Source organism: Hemitrygon akajei, unplaced genomic scaffold (assembly GCF_048418815.1).
Source record: "Hemitrygon akajei unplaced genomic scaffold, sHemAka1.3 Scf000183, whole genome shotgun sequence".
Taxonomy (NCBI): Eukaryota; Metazoa; Chordata; class Chondrichthyes; order Myliobatiformes; family Dasyatidae; genus Hemitrygon; species Hemitrygon akajei.
In genome coordinates this window covers 351,658-375,749 of record NW_027332069.1, presented here as the reverse complement: position 1 = coordinate 375,749, position 24,092 = coordinate 351,658, and the positions used below count along the sequence as shown (strand labels likewise).

Genomic DNA, 24,092 nt, shown 5'->3' with positions numbered 1-24,092 from the left:
TATGAAACGTAACGGTTTAAAGGCACTGACCTCTTCTTCCACACTCTGTCCTCAATCTCCTGCAATCCCGCAGAGATTAACACGAGAACAGTCAACGAAATCCTTCCGAATGAGGATCACACAAGGTCGAACCCAATCCACCGTCGAAAATCGATTCTCCTCGATCTTTAACTTCCGAACTTTTATCTTCACTCCCCACAGTAAAGAAACTGCTGGCAATGACCTTTTAAACTTTAGGCATTAGATAAAACTTCATTTTTCAACTAAACTGCGTCAAAACATTAAATCACGCAGTGGCATGAAGTCTGAAGTCAACATGTCAAATCCAGCCACGAACTGCCCCTCCCCACAGGGTGGGGTCTTCCTTTTATACCCTGTAAAAAAAACCTGTCACATGACCTCTACTGGCGGGAAAATGACGTCACTCCACCATCACAAGACCATTGCCTCAAGTCCAGTATAACTTCAACCCTAGTCACGTGACAAGGGTACCACTGTCACGTGTCACGAGTACGTAACACTCCAAGTACAAGTTTGGAGGACGTAACAAACATGTGGTGTGTCGTTGAAACAGAACAGACCATTGAAACCCTCATATAAGAATTGAGCCATTTGGTCAATCCATTCCGCTTTGCTATTCCATTATGTGATATATTATCCTTTTTTCAACCCTATTCTCCTGCCTTCTCCTGAGAACATTTGACGCCCTGATTAACCAAGAAGCTACAAATCTCCGGCTTAAATGTACCTAATGACGTGACCTGGAGAGCCGGCTGTGCCAATGAATTCCGCCCTCTGGCGAAATGAAAAATTAAATCCTTATCTGTGTTCCAAATGAAGGTCCCTCAATCTGAAGCAGTGCTGACCGGTCGTAGGCTCCCCACTGTTGGAAAACTCCTCTCCATATCTACTGTGTCAGGGCATTGCAGCACTCCAAAGGTTTCAATCAAATCCCCACTCGTTCTGCTGAGCTCCAGCGGGTACAGACCCAGAGATATCAATTCACAGTGATTGCTTACAACCCGGCACCTTGCCACACCGGACGCAGCAAACAGCTCACAGTTCAGTTCCATCACCGCACAGCATTCTGCGGAAATGAATGAACAACCGGAATGTACGAAACAGGAACAGGAAGTCACTGGCGCTGTGAAGCATTTCGCATAATAATGGCTCGAAATCAGTGTGGGAATGGTGAAAATATATGTGGAATGTATAAAACGTAAAGTCCTTTAATTTGCTTCTAGTATTCTGATGTTGGACATCATTACTGTAAAGGGTCAGAGTTGCAAACCTGCTAAAGCAAGGTCAACTTGCATTTATTATATGAAAATACCGTCAGGACAAAATGAAATGTGTACCGACGTGGTGTCAAATCATCGACGAGTAGGGCCGAGGCAAAATCATATCTGATCCGTACACTGGGGCTTCGACGCTTGCTAAAACTGAATACCTTCAGCCAGACAGAAAAATAGAGACAATAAGTCTCCACAGCAACGTGCTAATACAGCTGGCGAAGCGGAAATTTAACTGAAGGTAAATCTCCAAACACGAGAGAAAGAGAATGGATGTAGGGACTGGCAGACTCAAGTTTAGATAATGGGCACTTCTGTGTATTTGTAATAACGGATATTAGGGTGATTTAATGTGCAAGTTAAAATACATTTAACAGAAGAGCTATCTAATAACCCGAGCTATCTAATCTATAATAGAAATATAAATGGTTTTCTTCCGAAATAACGGACAGACAAAACTGCTGTGAGAATTAACGTTTTCAGGGAGTTCAATTCATTAATACGCTTGTAGAGCACGTCTGATTATTTTGCGAAATTGATACATTATTTGACCCTTTCATGTGAGCGGTACAGGTCACTGAAACATTTCAAAACTAAAGTAGCCGGGGAGAGAAGAAGAGCTTTCAACTTCTCTCTGAATCTGGTCTGGGTCACTCCGTAGATAAATGTATTCGTGCAACTGCTGAAATTCTGAATCATAGAACCCGAAAAATGTGCCTGAAAAAGCCGGATAGACGTTTCCAGGTCTGTGTAGAGGCATCGCATGAGAATGAAGACCAGAGTGGTTGTCGCCCAACAGAGAAGGAAACTCGCCGACAGGCTGAAGAGCAGAATGATGGATTGTCTCCGACTCTCCATCTCCGGATCTCGCTGTTTCCCGCAACTTCCCCGTCCCTTCAGCCCCCTGCGGACTCTGCTCGCCGCCAGTATCTGTCTGACGGTTAGAGCATTGAGGGTCAAAATGAGGAAGAAAGGAAGTAGCGGATTCAGCAGACGGTCCACCCAATAAAACCCCTCAAACGGTCCCAAGGAAGGAAGTGCAGGCCTATTGGTACAGAACCAGTTACCATTTATCAACAACGCTGCTCCATTCATATACAGGAAATAAAATGGGATGTTTTTTAAACAGAAACCGAGCGATAGTGCGCCAATCACCAATCCCGCAATTCTGGGGGTGCAGTATTTCGCTTTAAATTTAGCGGAGCAAATGGCCACAAACCGATCGAAAGTGAAAGCGACAGTAAACCACACGGAACAGTCAACGGCCACGTGACACAGGACGTAGTGGACAAGGCAGAACGGAGCAGTGTCCAGGATTCCGTAATGAAATCCGTATGCTCGACCCATCTGGTAGAACAGGACTTCGATAATCACCACCATTAGATCCGCCGCAGCCATCGCCACCAGGTACCGCGTCACACATTTGGAGAGACCGCATTTTCCTCGGCTGAGAATGATGATTGCCACAAGGTTAACTGCAGTGAAATAAAAAGGACCAAAAATAAGAATAAAGTAATTCAAACGGTTTTTTTTTTTTGCAGAAATGCAGCCTCCAATTGTTCTCTTGAAATAAAATCCATCGTTCATCTCCGCTGGACATTATCAGTGGAAGTAAAAAGATACTTTGTTTGTTTGAACACGTGACCGTAGCATAAAGCGTTTTACAGTTGCGCATGCTCACATTAATCTCTTCACGTTCACGGATGCAGCAGCTATGAGCAGAGTCCAGGAATGATGGAGCATAGAAACGGATCCTTCGGCCCAATATCTCCATGCCGACCGACATGGCCACCTGATACAGTTGTTCGTGATTGGATCACATTCGTCAAACTGTCCACCTGTATTTTAAATAGTATTAACGACTCTGTTGCTCCCATTTCCTTTCTCAGGCTGTTCAATACACAGAGCAACTTCTATGTGAGGAAACGTCGCTCGTAATCCAGCTACATTTCTGCCCTCACTAAAATGCCACTCGGCCGAACCTCTCCCTGTAACTCAAACCCGAGAGTCCCTGCAGCATCTTTGTGAATACTGTCTGCACTCTTTTCAGCGGACTTCTGCCTTTCCTATAACAGGGCGACCAAGACTGTTCACAGAACTCCAAGCGCGGTATCTCCAAGGAGAGGGGTAGTGTAATTGAAGTGCGCATCTACGCTTCTTTCCGAAAGTCTGAGTTATTATTCGATTGCAAGGTCAGATTCTGAAAACAAGATCTTGCACCGCAGCAACCTTCCCTCTGTTTTATTTTACTGCTTCGGGGACAAACCATTGCTCTGAGCAGAACATTGTTACCCGGTCTTAAAAGTGCTCGGCACTTGTAATGTTTTTTAAAAAATATGTAATAGGCAAGTCAAACGATGACAAAACATAACACACAACACACGGAAACACTGTCGGGCAGTCACAATTGACAGGAAGTATGCAAATGTAAAATGTTCTGACGGGACGGCGTTGGTAGTTTCTTAACAGTGAGCGACTGAGTTCCATTCTGTTTTTATTGTGACCATTTTTGACAGTGTTGTAACATGAAGCAATGTAAATACAAGTACGCTGAACTTACAATTTTTCAATGTAAATGTGGTACCTTTAGAGTTTAGCACATGTATTGATTATATTCATTAATACAGTTAATTTCAAAGAATTTCATAATTATATTACCAAAGATTTCGAAAGATTTTTAGTATAATTTCAAAATGATGTTAACATGGTGTAAAAGAAATTCCAGCTGCTTGTCCACAAATGCCATGTTCGCGGGGGAGTCTCAATTATGGCGAGGCTGCGCACCCGCGCATCTTAGAGGGAACGGTGCTGACACCAAGGAACGCAGATAAGAATTTGGTGACGGGAAAAAAATGGGAATTGTCGAAGAGTAGAAAATAGAACGGCCATTAATTGAACAGTGTCTGGAGGAATAGAAGTGGAATAGATGAGTTTACTTTCAGAAAGAGGGAAGAGAATTTTTTTTTTAGTAGAAATTGGTAAAGCAGTTCCAGTGACAAGCATGCATGAACAAGGTTAAAACAACAACAAGGCAGGAGGTTGAGAGGAACGGAACAACATTTTTAGGATTTTTAATGAACACCGATTAAAATCACATCAGTAGTAACTGAGGGCGGCATGAGGTCTGTGCTTCCGTATAAACAATCAAAAAGTACTTACCCGGGATGCCGACAGTTACAATGACTGTGTAACAAATAGCACTCTCTAGAAACATTGTTAATCCAAGGCTGTTCCGTTTGGAATGTTCCCAATTTCTAAATTTCATAAAAGTTGTAAATAGCCAGTAAATGAACTCAAACAGTTATAACAACGCCCAGAGAGCAAATTTCCTTTGCGCCTACTGAGTAAAACTCGTCACGGATCACACGTTGTTGAGAGTCCACCGCGTCTGGATGTTTCCGTCCTCAATGTAGCTGAAGCACAGAATGACGTACTTTTATAGAGCAATCGGTCACCAATAATGAAAACAACTTGTACAGTGACTGGTGCTAATTACCGCTAATTAGCAAAAATATCTCTGCTCTAACGAACCGTGATGCCAGTGGGGAAATAACACGCCTGATTTCATTGAACTGAACGCAACACCTGTCATGAAGCCTCAAGCGACGGCCGATGCTGGGATCGCAACACCAGATGCGATGTTGTCAAACTACTCCGTGTAATGACAGGACATTATCTGCGCATCGCTGGTGACGACAGTAGTCTGTAATCCTGTGGGTGAGTCCACCTCATCAGCGCTGATTCCACTCTCACATTGCGAGTGGAGTCTCTGTCTTGTCACTTCGCCGTGATGACGCACCTTTCATGTGATTCACTGTCACTTTGCTTGCGGGGATTTATTTTTTACTGGACATTAACATGAATGATTTCTGGCGCAAACCCTCATTGTTTGCACTGTTACCGGAGTCAGTCGCAAACACAGACGTTGACGAGTATGCGGCGCGAAATGCAAACCAATGACCCCAGCATTACAGACATTGTCCGCTGCTGTACCAGACAGAGAAAAACTGAAAATATTGTATCAACATCGGTTTTAATGCAAATAAGTAGCAATAACCATATTAAAGAGGCACCAGATGATTTTCGAAGTTGGATTTCAGAAAGAAATTAATTCAGGGATATTAAGGTGCTAAACAGAGATGAACTGCGCAGTGGAACATAAATACGCGTGCACAGCGAAGTATCAGGATATAGAAAGAGAGCTGTTCCTGAAACACGCTGTTCTCTTGTTTAGACAGAGAAATATGGAGAAGCAGGGGACAGGGGTTCTTTGACATTTCGTGAAACATAATTTAAAACAGGCCAGTTGCGTCACTTCCGCTACAGCACATCAGGAACAGAGTGACGGTCCAAGGAGAGATGCTTTCGGAAGAACGCAGCATTATCAACCAGCATCAATAACTGAGCTTCCGGGCGTGCACTGGCTTCAGATTAGAGCGGCGCAAATATCTGAGTGCCGGAGAATGCGGATTGATGGTAAATCAGGGAGGATTCTGGCAGTAATTGTCGAACGCCTTTCTATGTGCATGAGAATAATATTCTGCGTCAATTCAGCCACCGGACATTAGGAACATCCGGGGAGACGCTTTCGAAAGAAAGCAACATTCTGAAACCAGCATCAATAACTGAGATTTTGGCCGTACAGTGGTTTGGAATTACAGCTGTTTCTCTATCTGAGTGCCAGGGAAAGGGGATTAATGGTATATCAGGGAGCCTTCTGGCACTAACTGTCGAACCCCTTTGTATGTGCATGAGAATGAAATGGTTAATTGTGTGCAGCGCTCTCCTCCTCGAGGACAGGTACTCTATGGATTCTATGAAAGCGAAGATAAGGTGCCTGCACCCAGAAGGTCATCTGTCCATATTCCTCCACTGACACTGCCCACATGGCAAGTTACTCCAGCATCGTGCAGGTTCCTCACAGATTCTTTTACAGGAGTTTCTCAGCTTGTTCAAGGCCAAGTCAGGAGCCGCCGAATTCAAAAGTTAATTCCAAGTAGCTTTGTGGAATAAAATGTTGTTTTGCCCATTCATTGCTTAATTCACTGACTAGAGTTGCAGAAAAATGCGGTAATTATTTCTGCCTACAGCAGACTATGAGAGAGATGGTTAGTGTCCCATACTGATGCCACGCCACACCCAGACTGATGGAAGTACCCTTACCCCGCTGGGGAACATCCCGCAGTTGCATTCGGTAACCGAGTCACAAAGCACAGAATCATGGAGAAGTCCGGCACTGAAACGGGCTCCTCTGCTCATCCGCCAGTGCGGAACTGACCCTCTCCCTAGTCCCGTGGACATTGCACCTGGACCATGCCGTCCATTCATGTCGGATCCAATTTCCTCTTCAATGTTGAAATCGGTCCTGCATCCGCCATTTCCGTTGGAAGCCCGTTCCACACTCTCGCTGCCTCAAGAAGATGTCTCGCCGCATATTGCCCGGATATATTTCACCTTTCACCCGTAGCTCACTACTCTAGTCAAACCTCAGTGAAATACGCCTGCTTATGTTTACGCTATCCATACACTTCATAAACTGGAACTTCTCTTCCAAAACGTTCCCTCTTCCTCCAACGCTTGAGGGAACCCGAAACTGTTCCTAACCCACTTAATCTTTAGCTCTAACTCCGGCCCTCCAGTCCCGGCATCATCCTTCTAACTTCTCTATGCACATTGATGTCGTCCATGCAAGTACGTGTCTAGAACACACATTCAATACTCGATATAGGACATTGCCAACGCCTTATACAACTTCAACACAGCATCACAGCTCCTGTACACATTACTTTGATGTTTGAAATCAAATGTGTCAGCAGTTCTCTTTATGACCCCATCTGCCTGTGAAGCCACTTTCAGGGAATTATGAATCGGTCTTCCCAGGTCTCTCTGTTATACCACACTACTCAATGCCCTACTTTTTACTGCGTAAGTCCTACCACGGTTTGTCTCTCCACCCCCCCCCCCCCAAACTGATACACCACACATTTACCTGTATTCAAGACCATTAGCTGCTCTTGCTGTTTACTGCTCATCCAATATTTGTATCATTTTCAAATCTGCAGATTCAGTTTATCATCTCATGAGTTAGATCACTGATACATAAGACACACAACAATGGACCCAGTGCAACACCTGTGGTACACCAGTAACTACAGGACCAGTTAGAGAGGCCACCGTCTCCCACCACTCTCTGGATTCTGCGTCGAAGACAGGGGTTCCCATTGTTTTTATTGTTTTTATTGCATGGAGTTCTTTCACCATTCTGCCGGTCGCTCATAGATTCAGTCACCGGAGTTTCTGAGCTTTCTCAAGGCCAGATGAAGAGTCGCCAAATTTAGAGGTTAAATCCAAGTTGCTTTTTGGAATATAATATGTTGTTTTGCCAAATCATTGCTTAAGACTGACTAGAATTGCACAAAAATGCGGTAATTATTTCTGCCTACAGCAGACTTTGAGAGAAATGGTCAGTCGTCCCATATTGATGCCTCGCCACACCCAGCCTGACGGGAGTACCCTTACCCCGCTGGGGAACATCCCCCAGTGGCATTTGGTCACAGAGTCATCGAGCAGTACGGCACTGAAACAGGCTCTTCTGCTCATCCTCCAGCGCCGAACTGATCCTCTCCCTAGTCCCGTGGACACTGCACCTGGACCATGCCGTCCATAACCCTCCCATTCATGTCGGATCCAATTTCCTCTTCAATGTTGAAATCGGTCCCGCATCCGCCATTTCCGTTGGAAGCCCGTTCCACACTTTCGCTGTCTCAAGAAGATGTCTCGCCGCATATTGCCCGGATATATTTCACCTTTCACCCGTAGCTCACTACTCTAGTCAAACTTCAGTGGAAAATGCCTGCTTGTACTTACGCTATCTATACCTTCATAAATTAGAACATCTCTTAAAAACCTTCCCTCTCACTCCGACGCTTGGAGGAATACGAACCTCTTCCTAACCTACTCAATCTTTCCCTCCAACTCCCCTCCTCATGTCCCCGCATCATCCTTCTAATTTTTCTATGCACTCCGTCAAGATTATTGATATCGTTCATGCAGGTTGGTGACCAGAACACATACAATACCCGATATTAGGCATTACCAACGTCTTATACAACTTCAGCATAGAATCACAGCCCCTGTACTCGTCGCTTCGATGTCTGAAGGCCGATGTGCCTTTAGTTCTCTTTACAACCCTATCTGCCTGCGACGCCACCTTCGAGGGATTGTGGATTAATCTTCCCAGGTCCCTCTTTTATAGTGCAGTACTCAATGCCCTCCCTTTTACAGTGTAAGCCGTCCTCCCAAAGTGATACACCACACACTTACCTGTATTCAAGACCATCAGCCATTCTCGCTGTCTACCACTCATCCAGTATTGGTGTCATTCGCAAATCTGCAGTGTGAATTTATCAGACTGTCAGTCAGATCGTTAATCTATACGACACACAACAATGGACCCAGTGCAATACCTGCGGTACACCAGTAACTACAGGCCTCCAGTTAGAGGGGCCATTACCTACTACCACCCTCTGGATTCTGCCTCTAGGACAGGGTTTCCAATATTTTTATTGCCTGGAGCCCTACGGTTAACCGAGGGGTCCGTGGATACAAGGAAATGAACCCTTGCTGTCAGCCAATGTTGCATCCAATTTACTACCGCATTCACAGTGACAAATGACGGAACACTCCGGACCAACCTCTCAGGCCCGACATTGACAAAGGCTTTTTCTAAAGTCCAGGCGGACATGAGCCACTGAAATTCCTTCATCAACTTTCCTTGTAACCTCCGCAAAAAACTTTGTAAGATTGGTGAGGCACAAGGTAACACGCACAGACCTAATCAGACCCTGTCTCTCCAAATATTTACATATTCGAACCCTTAGAATATCTGCTAATAATGTGCCCACTTCTGACGTGGTGCTCAGGGACTGAGACCCAGAATCTTTCTTAAGTAACAGAATACATTAGCAACCATCCAGTTCTCAGACACCTGACCCGTGACAGACCTTGGCAGACCCGCCTAAATGCGGTGGAACCAACACGCCGGCAGATTGTGAGAATGAAAGCATGTTGAAACTTTATTTTGAGTTTGCCATTGGTTTGCTAATCTGGGCTTGGAGTGCTCAATAAATCTCAGCACGGAGTGCAGTATTGATCCGGTTGCATGGCGGCCCGGTATGGGAACACCAATGCCACAGAACGGAAACACCTGCACAAGGTAGTGGATGCATTCCCATCCCATCACAGGAAAAGGCCCACACACCCGACAGGTGAAAACACAGGAAACTAGCGACACATCTACAACCTGTGACGTTACAATGAATCAGAAGGCATAAACAAGAGCGCCCACCTTCCAGGTGATTCTCTTTTATCTCGGCTGCCATCGGAAAGAGACGCAAGACCAGGTTTAGGAACAGTTCTTCACTCCGACCATCAGACACCTGAAACAACGCGGATTACTTCACTCATCGCAAAACTGAACAGATTCCACAACCATGGTCACACTTTCAATGACTCTGAAAGTCATGCTCCCGTAATATTGATGTGATGTATTCATCTATCAAGTTATCTATTTTTCAGTCTGTCTAATTTTCTATTTACCTATATCTATCTATCTATCTGTCTACGTATGTATGTATGTATTTATTTATTTATTTATTTATTCATTTATTTGTTTATTTATTTATTCATTTACTGTTTTGCATTATTATTGACCCCCTCCATTGGCCAGTGTCGACCGTGGATGATACGACCGAGTTGTCTCCCTGATATGCAAGACAATATGAAAGCCATTACAACAGAATACACAGAGCACGCTTTTGCCGTGGAGTTGTTGCTCCGGACTTTTCCTCGTAGTTTGCTACCGAGGCTGTACCCAGGACTGGGTTTTGTCGTAGGTTTGAGAACAGAATTTTCCATCTACGTGATGTGTGCCAACCCCGGCTGACAAGCCCCATCCGTCGGAAACCATGGTGAGCCACCTTTGCTCCTCATCCTGTCAATAGAAATGGTTCCGCCGTGCTTAGTAGTTAAACCTCATGTGAAGGTCAGGAGCTGGACTTGTTCAGACCGGGGTAGACAACCCAGAGGTTGTTTGAGAAACACACCATTGAGAGAATTTTCATGCACTGGGAGTTAATCAGCATTACCAACCCCGTCAATCTCAAGCATAATGAACTCTTTCATTCTGATTTTTATTTCGTTTTTTTTTTCAGCTCAAGCTGGTACAACTTGCTGTATGTGCAGAGCCGAGGACACTTATTCTGGAGTTGTTTAGTATTGTGGCTTTCTCGAGATTTACATGTCTATTGCTGTGTAAGTCTAACTGTTTAATACTAATGCATGGAGTCATTGGGATGAGACCAGTGGTGAATATTACTATTGGACAATGTATACTAGACAATGTCTGTTCGGGAGGGTCTAAGCTAATCTGGCGGAGGATTGGAAACGAATTGACCGTGCAGATGATGAACTGGTCGGTTTACAGAGCCAGTGGGTAGAGAGACTTCTTAACAAAGAGTGGATGACCATGGGGCAAAATTGCAGACAACAGGATGTTGCATTGCAGAAGGTGGAGAAAAACGAAAAGGGTGAATGTAGGACTAAAGGTGTTATACTTGAAAGCGGACAGTATATGGAATAAGGGAGATGAACTTGTAGCACAGCTACAGATTGGCGAGTAAGGAGTTGCGGGCATCACTGAACAATGGCTGAGAGAAGATTTTAACTGGGAGCTTAACGTCCCAAGATTAATACTGTATTTGGAGGACAGGCAGATAGGTCGAGGGGTTGGTGTCGCTCTGTTAGTAAAAACAAAATGAAATCAAATCATAAAAAATAGGTGACATGGTGTTGAAAGGTGTTGAATCATTGTGGGTGGAATTAACAAACTGCGAAAATAAAGAACAGACCCTGATGGGAGTTATATACAGACCTCCAAACCAGAGTAAAGATGTTGTTTGCAAATGACAACGGGAGATAGAAAATACATGCCAAGCGGGCAATGTTCCGATCATCATGAGCGATTTCAATATACAGGTAGATTGGGAAAATGAGGTTGGTGCCAGATCCAAACAGGAGGAATTTCTGGAATGGAAAATACATGCCAAGCGGGCAATGTTCCGATCATCGTGAGCGATTTCAATATACAGGTAGATTGGGAAAATGAGGTTGGTGCCAGATCCAAACGGGGAATTTCTGGAATGGAAAATACATGCCAAGCGGGCAATGTTCCGATCATCATGAGCGATTTCAATAGACAGGTAGATTGGGAAAATGAGGTTGGTGCCAGATCCAAACATGGGGAATTTCTGGAATGGAAAATACATGCCAAGCGGGCAATGTTCCGATCATCATGAGCGATTTCAATATACAGGTAGATTGGGAAAATGAGGTTGGTGCCAGATCCAAACATGGGGAATTTCTGGAATGGAAAATACATGCCAAGCGGGCAATGTTCCGATCATCATGAGCGATTTCAATATACAGGTAGACTGGGAAAATGAGGTTGGTGCCAGATCCAAACAGGGGGAATTTCTGGAATGGAAAATACGTTCTGGAATGCCTCCGAGATGGCTTTTCGATCAGCTCTGGTTGAGCCCACTGCGGGATCAGCTGTTCTCGATTCGGTGTTGTGCAATGAACGGAAGTTGATTGTAGAACTTAAGGTAAAGGAACCCTTCGGGATAAGTGATGATAACATGGTACAATTCACCCTGCAGTTTCGTCTTATGGTCTTAAACCCCGATCAGTTTCAATAGCGTTTCAATTTTCTCTTTTAAGTCAGCACATTGCCGGTGTTTTTTATTTTGATTTACAAAAGTTGTGTGTGCCTGGAATGGCTATAAGTTGTTGTTGGATCAAGTTCTATTTGTAGTAACGTACGCTGCTTTTTATGAGTTAGCATTTTAAAGCAAGAAATTGGTGAATGATGCTTGTCTCCTGATTTCACCTGTATCAGTAATCAAACTGAGTTAATCTGCTGCAGGATCCTGTGCTGCGGTCGATTGTTTCTGCTTTCTCGTGACATTGTCGGCTTGAATTTGTCGTTCTTCTGTATTTTATATTGGTTCAGAGTTCACCACCTTGAGTTGCACCGTTCCTGGGAAAAGGACTCCAACTCTGAGCCAAATCTTCGACGCTTCCTTGTCGACATCGACTCTGTTCAGATCGTGGGGATATCCTCCACAGAGGGTCATGTTCTTCCATTGGTTAACTCTTTCTTCCGAAGTGATACTTTTGTTATTTTTTTCTAGCTTGTACTTTCATTGAAGTTTAATGTTGATTAATGCTCGCGTTGATTGCTAAATCCTGTCTTTCTTGATGAAAAGTTATCTTTCGAAGTTTCATCTGACTAGTGCGTAAACTTATTACGTCTGTTATCCCTCTTCCGCCTCTGTCCGAGGTAAGTGCGCTCGTGTGTATATAGGGTTTTCTAAAATTTTTATTTCAGTTCTTATTTTTCTTTATCAATTTTCCAGATCTGTTTCTAAAAACAAATACAACGTATTTGCGGCCGAACTGTGTGTTGCTTTTGTAATATTTTCACAATTGAGCTCCTCCTGGCGCATTTTCTTAAGCAGTAAAGTGATTTATTTCCATTTATCACACTATGATCCAATTCGTTTGCATTTTGATATCTCAGGTGTTTATCTGTTTCATTTCCATCCATCGAGTGTATCGTAGCTTTCCGCTCTACTCGCTCTATTGCACCTTTCATTGTGCTTAATGTTCTGTGGTTGTCCAGTCCAAATTACATGTTTCTCTAGTGTGGGGCGGAATTGAATGATTTTTAGGAGTCAACATAACAACATGAAAGCTTTCAGATATTCATTCGGGCTTGATTTAGAAATACAGAATCTATTATCAGTTATCTTTACATATTTTCACAAACTCACGGCATACTTTCTGTTCTTCTGTAATTATATTGCGATTACCTAAGTGAGTGGTGAATAGCTGTGGGATGCATGATGCTGCAATTTTATATCCTGTTTTAAACAGGTAAATTATTACCAATGGTATTATTGCTGGTGCATGTTTTTATTTCCTTTTGCTCTCAGCTCCGACTGCTAAACCCTAAGGCACGAGCATACCTGACACACCTATTTCTCAATTTGTGCGAACTTTCAAGCCATTCTATTTGTGTAAATTATCATGGAGTTCTGGAGATTGACATCGATATTGCTGTGTAGGCCCAATTGTTTAATGCTACTACGTGCTGACTTTCGGATGAGGTCAGATGTAGCTTTCACAATTGAGACAATGCGTTACGAGGATTACCCATCAGCAATAATGATCAGTTAGGTACAGAAGGAGTTTATTTATTGACAAGTACCTTTATTGTCTGAGCTAAATCAGCACGTGAACGTACACAGCGGACTAAGTTTCCATGAACCTGGGTAAACTTTCAAATAATCGAAATGATGATTACCGGTGAGGAGTAGGGTTCCACAGGGCTCCATGTTGGGACCGATTCTTCTTACGTTTCATGTCAATGATTTCAATGATGGAATTCATCTTTTTTTTTGCAATGTTTGCAGACGATATGAAGACAGGTGGATGGGCAGGGAGCTTTGTGTAATTAGAGACGTTACAGAAACCCCGACATAGATGAGGAGAATGGGTAAAGAAATGGCAGATGGAAGGTTCTACCGTCTCTGGTCATGCAAATTCGTAGAAGAAATGAAAGCATTGATTCTTTTCTATATGGAGAGAAAATACAAACAGAAACTCAGCCGCAAAGAGCCCTGGGAGGTCCTGTGTGACAGTCCATAAAGGGAAATTTGCAGGTTGAATCTGCGGTGAAGAAGGCGTGCAATGTCAGCGTGGATTTCCAGAGAACCAGAATATAAAAGCAAGAAGATAATGCTGAAACTTTATAAAGAACTGGTGTGGCCTCACCTGGAGTGTTCTGAGCTGTTTTCGGCCCCTAATCATAGATGTGTTTGACTGGAGAGATGGTTCAAATTAGTTTCACGACACTGATTCCAGGATTGGATGGCGTGCCATCTGAAGAATGCTTGATCGCTTTTGGTTTGTATTTTCTGAAATTCAGAAACATTGGGAGTGGTCTCATTGAAAACTATCGACTAGTGAAAGGCCTTGATAGAGTGGGTGTGGAGAGGATTTTACGGAAGGAAATCCTTTTAGGAAGGAATTGAGGAAGAATTCCTTCAGCCAGAGAGTGGTGAATCAGTGGAGTTCTTTACTACGGTCATCTGTGGAGTCGAAGTGTTTCTGTATATTTAATGCACAGTGTGACAGATTCCTGATTGTTCAGGACATGAGTGGATGCGGGTGGAAGACAGAAGTCTGGAGCTAAAAGGAAAATTGGATCAGCCATGAAGGAATAGCGAAGCAGACTCGATGTAACAAATGGTTTAATTCTACTCCGACATATTATGGTCTCATGCCATTGAATATTAACTGGTTAAACAGCCTCATGAGTGGCACCTTCTCAAAGGCCTTCTGAAAATCCAAGAACACAACATCCAACGATTCTCCTGAATCTAACCTGCGTGAAACTTCTTCAAAAATTTCCAGAAGATCTTTTCGTATCGTGGTGATAGACATAACAGAGGGCACAGCCTCAAAACTGAGGAGCGATCGTTTAGAGTAGTTAAGGAGGATTTTATTTAGTCAGATAGCAGTGAATCTGTGGAATTATTTGACACAGACGGCGGTGGGGGCCAAGTCTGTAGGTACATTTAAGGCAGAAGTTAAAAGTTTGCTGATCAGTCAGGGCATTACAGGATATGCCGAGGAGGCAGGTGCGTGGGGTTGAGTGAGAACCGGGATCAGCCATGATGGAATGGCGGAGCAGACTCGATAGGGCTGAATGGCCTAATTCTGCTCCTATGTCTGATAGTCTTATACTGCGAGTGTCTGACACAGTGAAGATTGACACAAAATACTTATTACATTCGGCCGCGATTTCTTTGCTCTATTACTAACTCGCCAGCATCATCTTCCAGAGTACAATATGAACTCTGCTCTCTTTTACTATTTATATACATGAACAGCTCTTGATACTTGATATTATTTGCTCACTTACCTTAATTTTTCATCTTGTCTCTCCTGTGTTCTATTTTTGGTTGTCTCCTGTTGGTTATGTGAAAGCTTTCCAATCCTCTGACTTCCAATTGTGTTATTGCAACATTACGTGACCCCACTTTTGTTTTTTTTATCAAAAGCAGGAGAAAATCTGAGGATGCTGGAAATGCAAGCAACACAAACACAAATTGCTGCAGGAATCTTGGAGGCCAGGCAGCATAAATGGGAAATAGTAAACAGTCGATGTTTCAGCGTGAGACACTTCATTAGGACTGGGAAAAAAAGAGATGAGACGTCAGAAGGAGAAGTGTTGGGGTGAAAGGGATGGAAGAAGTGGTCGGTGATAGGTGAAACTGGGAGAGTGGGAGTGAAGAAGGAAAAAAAAACTACTTATGATATAATTTTCTTAACGATTCTTGAAAGCTCATTGCTAATGTCTCGACATCTCTTCCAGATCTCTGGGGGATACCCCATCTGTTCGAGGTGACCTATTTACCTTCAGATCTTTGTGTTTCCCAAGAACCTTCTCCCGTGTAACTTAATTTCACACATTCTGACCACTGACATCTGAGGCTTCCATATTCCTGTCAAGGTCTTCCACGGATAAGAGTGATGTACAATACTTATTCATTTCATCTGCCATCCCTTTGACCCTCCACCCCATTACTACCTCTCCAGCATTATTTTCCAGTGGTTTCATATCCACTTCTAACTGTTTTTTACAGTACATGTACCTGAAGAAAACTTTGGCATCCTCTTGAATATTACTGCCTAGTTCACCTATGTATTCCATCTTTTCCTTCTTAATTATTTTAGTTGCTTTCTGTTGGTTTTTAAAATCTTCCCAATTCTCTAACATCCGAGTAATTCTTGCTCTATGCCCTCTCTTTGTTTTTTATATTGTCTTTGATTTCTCTTATCAGCCACGGCTTTGTCACCTTTAGAATACTACTTCCTCTTTGTGATGTATATATCGTGTGCCTTCCTAATTTCTTCCAGAAATTCCAGGCATTGCTGCTCTGTTTTCATCCCTTCCCGTGTTCTTTTCAAATCAATTTTGACCAATTCTTCTCTCTTGCTCTCAAATTCCACATCTGACTTTAATGTCAGGGTAACATTAATGTCACCTTCTCTAATGTCAGGGTGAATTTGATCATATTAAGATCACTGGCCCATAAGAGTTCCTTTAACTCAAGTGACCTAATTAATTCCCGATCATTACAACACCCAATACAGAATATATGATCGCCAACTGGGCTCAAGCACGAGCAGCTCTGAAAAAGCATCTTGTTGGCATTCTAGGAATTTCTCCTCTTGAGACCAACACCATCCTAATTTTCCTAATCACCTGCATGATAATTCCCCATGTCTATTGTAACATTGTCCTTTTGGCACGCATTTTCTATCTCCCATTTTAATTTGTGGACCACATACTTACTACTGTTTGAGGATCTCTATACAATTCCCATCAGGGATTTTTTCTTCACATTTGTTGTTCCTTAATTCTACCCACAAAGATTCTACACCTTCTAAACCTTCTACACTTTCCACTGATTTTATTTAATATTTTAACAACAGAGCCACACAGCCTTCAACCGGCTTGTTATTTCAAGAAACACATAAGTATTTGGGAAACAGGATGAAGATGCTAGGAATCTAGAGAACTACACACAAAGCGCTGGAGGAGCTCAGCATGTCAGGCAGCATCTATGGATGGGAATCAACATTTAGGGCCAAGACCCTTCTTTGGGACTCCTGATACTCACGTTTCAAAAAAAATCAACAAGCAATGAAAATAGAAAGTAGTGCGACGTAGGGAAAAGCTTTGAGAAAATTTATTTCAAGGCCGAAAAAGTAACCTGCCAAACAGAGCTCAATAGTTAACAAATACAACAAAGGCAATAAACACTTTCAGCAATATCGATATTGACTTTCTTAATGGAAATATCTTGGTTCTATTTCATTCAGTAAAATTCACAAAGATAAATAAGAACTGAAATGACAACTTTAGAAAAGTCTATTTTCAGTCAGACCCGCTTAGATTAACACTACCTCGGACAGAAGGAGGAAGAGGAATAACACACATGAGAAACAATCACACAACAGCCAGGTGAAACTTCGAAGTATATATTTTCATCAAAAATGAACAGGATTCAGCACTCCATGTGTGTATATGCAATCGTGAATAGAAATACAGACCAGAAAACTTAAATGAGAGGCCAACTCAGAAAAATAAATCATCACTCTGGAAGAAAACATTAACCAGTGGAATGAGTATGACCCTCCATTCGAGACATCCCAACGATCGGGGCAGACTAGATATTGACAAGGAAGCATCGAGCACCTGACTGGGTGTTGGAGACCTTTTCCCAGAAACAGAGGGGTTCATGCGGAAATACAGGACAAGCTGGTTAACAAAAAGAAAATAAAAGAAATACGGTAAAAAAAAAAGGCAATCAATGCAGAAAATGCCAAGAGAAACCAGCCGCAGTCCAACATATCCCAGGACCCTGCAGCAGTTTAATTCAATCTGATTACTTATGCAGTTACATTTAAGTGGCAAATATCATTCACCACAATCTTGCTTTAAAACACCAACTTATAAATGACCACTATAACTTCAGTATGGCAACATAAATTCAAGCCTGATCCAGTTAGGGACAGAATCTCACATTTTATATGACAATCAATACATTATTACAGATAGGATAATCTGAAATATCCACACGGATATAATATTATAGGATTACCAAGCAGGAACAACTCCCTCAATAGATATCACCATTCTCAACACATACATGTGCTTCCAGACAATGGGGCACCTCACCACAGGCATTGTTTCTGTCATCAGTCAGACAAACAAAAGATTTTCTCTGTCCATCTGCTTCCAAATGTTGCTATTCTGTCATTCGTTGCCACGCCCTGCTACTGATTCCCTTCTCCTCATCACATTCTTATCCCGACCATCGTCCAGAGCCTCAAACTCTGCCCTGTGCGGACCTACCTCTGGTTTCTGACCCTGCTCTGTTGAACATCCAAACTGAGGGTTCCCATTCCGATTTCAGTCTTTAGGACAGTGGTGTTCTCTGGCAACCTTTCAGAAGCAGAGAAAATGACCCAGAATGTGCAAATGAGCCCTGAATAAGGAGGTTAACTCCCTGTGTCATTCTTACTCGGCCCGGAGATTTGAGGGGCGAGCAATATCTCAGACAGAACTGCAGTCAGCTCGACTTGTTCAGTCTGCAGCAAATTCAAGGGAATTTCACCCACGGAATGGTGACTGGAACCCGTCACCACAGGGAGAGTGACAGAAGAACAACAGGGGAGGATTTATAAGGACTGTCGTGGAACAGAATCACTAGACGGGTCCAGCAGGCCTGAGTACAATAGCTGTGCTATAAATTCACTAAGTACCAAATCCAGAGTTTGAAACAAACTGACTTATTTGTCACAGATCCAGAATATTAAACTCCAGTCCCATTAAAGGTGAATGTGCAGCAGAAGAAACTCCTCCCATGCCCAGTGACCAGGGTGCAGAACTGGGTGTGGTGAGCAGCAGCAATAATTGCAGAGGTCAGCACCGACAGACACTCTCGAAATTGCATTCAGCAATGGTGATGGACAAATATCCAGCACGCAGCTTACTGAAGCTTTAACCCCAGTGTGAACCCGGCAGTGTGTCACAGGATTCACTGCTCATGTAACGGCCTCTCTGTAATGTTTCACTGCTGAGGTAATGGTTTCTCTGGAGCAGCAATGTTTAGGTTACGACCAGAGATAACAGGGTTTTGGAGTGCGGGGCTATCCAATGACAGAAGTATTCTTTCTTTTGAGTCTGGAAGAGATATTACAGCGGTCTTTTGCCGAGACGAGAAGAGGATTCAAATGGAGAGAGTGGGCCCTTTTTCTTTTTTAAAACAATTTTCTTTACTAATGCCTTGGTCAAAGTAAGAATTATAAAGCTCAATCGTTTAATCACATATTGTGTACTGTCTGCTATTTCGGGGTACTGATTTGTAACAGGGGACACATCAAGCAGCATCCACCCAAACGATACTGTGAAGCCTCAGTATCTCGAAGAATTTTCACTGGTACCGGGGTTGACCCTTCCTTTACTAATACAAACCCAGCTGACATAAAATGATCGAATCCCTTCTTAACTCGGTCAGACCTCTCAGACCTTAACTGAGCCTCAAACAGAATGTTCAGAACCCTGTGGGTTTATAGGTGCTTCAACATACTGACCACGGGCATTTGGGACTGCCTCCTATTCCTTTTTCTTCTTCAGGACGGAACAATTAACCATCATATGAGCAGCTTTCTTAGAATAGTAACAAGTAAGACCAGAATATTTCTCCTTCAACTGTTTCCCTTCATCTTTACTTTTGTCACTAGTCCCAGCTTTAATTTCTGGATTACCCTGGTTATCCCTGCTACTCTTTTGGAAACTCTTATTTGGGATAAACTTAACCTTATGAGTTAAAGCAAACTCATCTGCTAATCTAGCTGACTCCTGCAAAGTGGCAGCATCCTTTTCATCTAAATACGTCTTTATGTCATCAAGGATGCAACTTTTGAATTCTTCAATTAAAGCCAACTCTTTCAAGCTGTTAAAATCATCATTCACATTTTTACATGTGCACCAGTGGGTAATACACATAAACTTCTCATAAGCAAATTCCATAAAAGTCTGGTTGATAGATTTCCTCAAATTTCTAAACTTCTGCCTGTATGCTTCTGAAACCAACTCGTAAGCTTTGAGCACAGCCTGTTTCACTATGTCATAATCAGCTAATTCATCAACTGTCAAAGCAGAATAGGCTTGCTGAGCCTTCCCCTTAATCACACTTTGTAAGAGAATAGGCCATTTTATTTTTTGATTTGTTAAGAGGAGTTGTGGTTTCTTGATTATATTTATAACAGCATAACATTCTACTTCAAGTCAAGTCTAATCACTAATATTGTCATTTCGACCATAACTGCTGGCACAGTACATAGTAAAAATGAGACAACGTTTTTCAGGACAATGGTGTTACATGACACGGTAAAAAAACTACTTATCTGATTTTCTCAATATATACTTATTTGCCGTTTATACGTCTTTCGTATAATCTGTTTGCTAAAACCTCCGCTGATTTGTATTTTTTATTGGAAAATCTATAAAAAGATTGAAAAATGAATGAAATGAGAATAGGCCAACCCTCGTTTGGCCACTTTAAACTCTGAGCAACCTTCCCAAAACGCTGAAAGTATTTATCAACCTCTGCCTCGTCAAACGCAGGTACCAATTTAACTTTCCGACTGGCCTCAAACTTATCACCAGAATACCTTTCCTGCAATCTTTCTATCCTTTCCAGCTCGAGCAGCCTCTGTCTTTCTGCTTCCTCGTTCTGTTTTTCTGCCTCTCTGGCCTCAAATTGCCTTTACCTTACCGTAGCTTAAATCTTTAGATTTTCTAACTTCTACGGGAGCTAAAGCTCACGAGGTTTACTTTTAGGAAACACCTCCAACTCCTCCACTTTAAACACTCCCTCAGATACATAATGTTCAGCTATTATCCTCTGCATCTGTGCCCTCCTCATTGTCGATTTCACCTTAGCAAGTTTTAACCTTCTAGCAATACTCAACAACTCAATACTTCTGGCGTCATCTAATGCCTCAGAGATTGGCGCTTCCACAATCCTATCAGCATCCGCTGCTGATTTTCCACACACAAATAAATCAAATGGGATTTCCCCAATGAAATCGATAATAAATCAATCAATACGCCCCAAATGAGTACATATTTCGGATGCAGGCCCCAATTTTATTACGAACCATATCACTTTAGAAACAAACAAGCGGCAATAGAGTTCAAACTGGAGTCTGTTTCTAATGTAAAAACCACTCTCTTTATTAGTATCTACTTATTATATAGAAACTTGAGCAAGATAAACAAAAGTTAACAGGGTAATGTGTATATGTGTGTATAAATTTAACTCCCAAACTATTGAGATTAAGGGAATCGAGGCTTGGTATTGTATGAAAGTTCAGTTCATTCATGGAATAGGTGATGAAAGAGATATTTGTAATCCAGGTTAAATGTCGAGAGAAGGCAATTATGTCGAATTCCATAGGTTCCACGGTGGTAAAACGAGAGAACAGTCGCTGTAGATTTTAACCGTCGTTCCAAATCCACATACAAATGATTACCGAAAGTGACTTGTCACAAGGCGTATTGTCTTCAAGTGTATTACCACACCACACCCAGACAAGGGGTAACGCATCAGTGGTCTTCACAGGATACCCCAAATCAGATCCACTCTCATGGCTCAAACGAGATGACCACCACACATTCGATGTACTTTATGCCGAATCGATAATTAACCCACCCTTGTGGGCATAGGAAAGTCACAAATAGTGACCCTTGGCTACTAGTTCCTTTCTGTCGACTGTTCCATTTCCACTCCTTCGTTTCTGCCTGACTCTGAGTGTCTGTGTCCTCGGTTAATACTAAACTAGCTGCGAACGACTTAAACAAGTTGCAAGTCAGACTCTCTCTCTCTCTCTCTTATAAAATAACAGTCCACAGCAAACGAAACCTAGGGATTCATAACAACGACCACTCCCTAGTGTGAACTGACTGTTGTGCCAGTAGTTGGGATGACTGAATGAATCCTTTCCCACATTCTTAGCAGCTGAACGGCTCTCCAGTGTGAACTTGCAGATGACTCTGAAGGCTGGATGACTGAGTGAACCCCTTCCCACATTCTGAGCAGTTGAATGGCTTCTCATCAGTGTGAGCTCGATGATGAACCAGTAAGTTGGATGACTTAGTGAATCTCTTTCCACAGACTGAGCAGATGAACGGCTTCTCCCCAGTATGAACTCGCTGATGACTCAGTCGGGTGGATGAGTGAGTAAATCCCTTCCCACAGACCGAGCAGATGAACGGCTTATCCCCAGTGTGAACTTGCTGATGACTCTGTAGGTGGGATAACCGAGTGAATCCCTTCCCACAGACTGAGCAGGTGAACGGCCTTTCCCCAGTGCGAACTCGCTGGTGAGTCTGTAGGTTGCATGACAGAGTGAATCTCTTCCCACATTCTGAGCAGGTGAACGGCTTCTCACCAGTGTGAGCTCGATGATGTACCAGTAAGTTGGATGACAGAGTGAATCTCTTCCCACAGACGGAGCAGGTGAACGGCTTATCCCCAGTGTGAACTCGCTGATGACTCTGTAGGTGGGATGACTGAGTGAATCTCTTCCCACAGACTGAGCAGGTGAACGGCTTATCCCCAGTGTGAACTCGCTGATGACTCAGTAGGTAGGATGAACGAGTGAATCTCTTCCCACATTCTGAGCAGGTGAACGGCCTCTCCCCAGTGTGAACTCGCTGATGACTCAGTAGGTAGGATGAACGAGTGAATCTCTTCCCACATTCTGAGCAGGTGAACGGCCTCTCCCCAGTGTGAACTCGCTGATGACTCAGTAGGTCGGATGAACGAGTGAATCTCTTCCCACATTCTGAGCAGGTGAACGGCTTCTCCCCAGTGTGAACTCGCTGATGACTCTGTAGGTTGGATGACTGAGTGAATCTCCTCCCGCAGTCCGAGCAGGTGAATGGCCTCTCCCCAGTGTGAACTCGCTGATGACTCAGTAGGTCGGATGAATGAGTGAATCTCTTCCCACATTCTGAGCAGGTGAACGGCTTATCCCCAGTGTGAACTCGTTGATGACTCTGTAGGTGGGATGACTGAGTGAATCCCTTCCCACATTCGGAACAGGTGAATGGCCTCTCCTCAGTGTGAACTCGCTGATGACTCAGTAGGTAGGTTGAACGAGTGAATCGCTTCCCACATTCTGAGCAGGCGAACGGCCTCTCTCCAGTGTGAACTCGCAGATGACTCTGAAGGCTAGATGACTGTGTGAATCCCTTCCCACAGTCCGAGCAGGTGAATGGCCTCTCTCCAGTGTGAACTCGCTGGTGTCTCTGTAGATGGGATGAGTGAGTGAATCCCTTCCCACATTCTGAGCAGGTGAACGGCCTTTCCCCAGTGTGAATTCGCAGATGACTCTGAAGGCTGGATGACTGTGTGAATCCCTTCCCACAGTCCGAGCAGGTGAATGGCCTCTCCCCAGTGTGAACTCGCCGGTGTCCCTGAAGATGGGATGAGTGAGTGAATCCCTTCCCACATTCTGAGCAGGTGAACGGCTTCTCCCCAGTGTGAACTAGCTGATGACTCAGTAGGTGAGATATCTGTCTGAATCCCTTTCCACATTCTGAGCAGGTGAACGGCTTCTCCCCAGTGTGAACTCGCTGATGACTCTGTAGGTTGGATGACTGAGTGAATGTTTTCCCGCAGTCCGAGCAGGTGAATGGCTTCTCCCCAGTGTGAACTCGCTGATGACTCAGTAGGGTGGATGACCGAGTGAATCCTTTCCCACAGTCTAAGCAGGTGAATGTCCGCTCGACAGCGTGAGTTGACTGATGTCTCAGTAGGGGAGTTAATTTAGTGAATCCCTTCCCACAGTCCGAGCAGGTGAACGGCTGCTCTCCAGAGTGAACTCTCTGGAGAGCCATTATGTGAGATGACCGAGTAAATCCCTCCCCACAAATTCAGCAGATGACCTGCCTCTGCCCAATGGAAACTGACTGTTGTGTCCACAGGTGGGATGACCGACTGAATCTCCTCTCTCACAAAGAACAGGTGAACGTTCTTGCCCAGTGTGAATTTGCTGATGTAACTTCAATTGAGGTGACCGAGTGAA

The 24,092-nt window shown here is 43.4% G+C and overlaps 1 protein-coding gene across 1 annotated transcript; it reads right to left on the bottom strand.

Annotated features, from left to right (window-relative positions):
- Positions 1–21,235: 21,235 nt before the first annotated feature.
- Positions 21,236–24,007, bottom strand: LOC140724282 (uncharacterized). The gene is given in 1 exon segment (XM_073038742.1): positions 21,236–24,007. A coding segment is annotated over 1 exon segment (1,974 nt). The 5' UTR covers positions 23,905–24,007; the 3' UTR covers positions 21,236–21,930.
- Between the last annotated feature and the right edge of the window lie 85 nt (positions 24,008–24,092).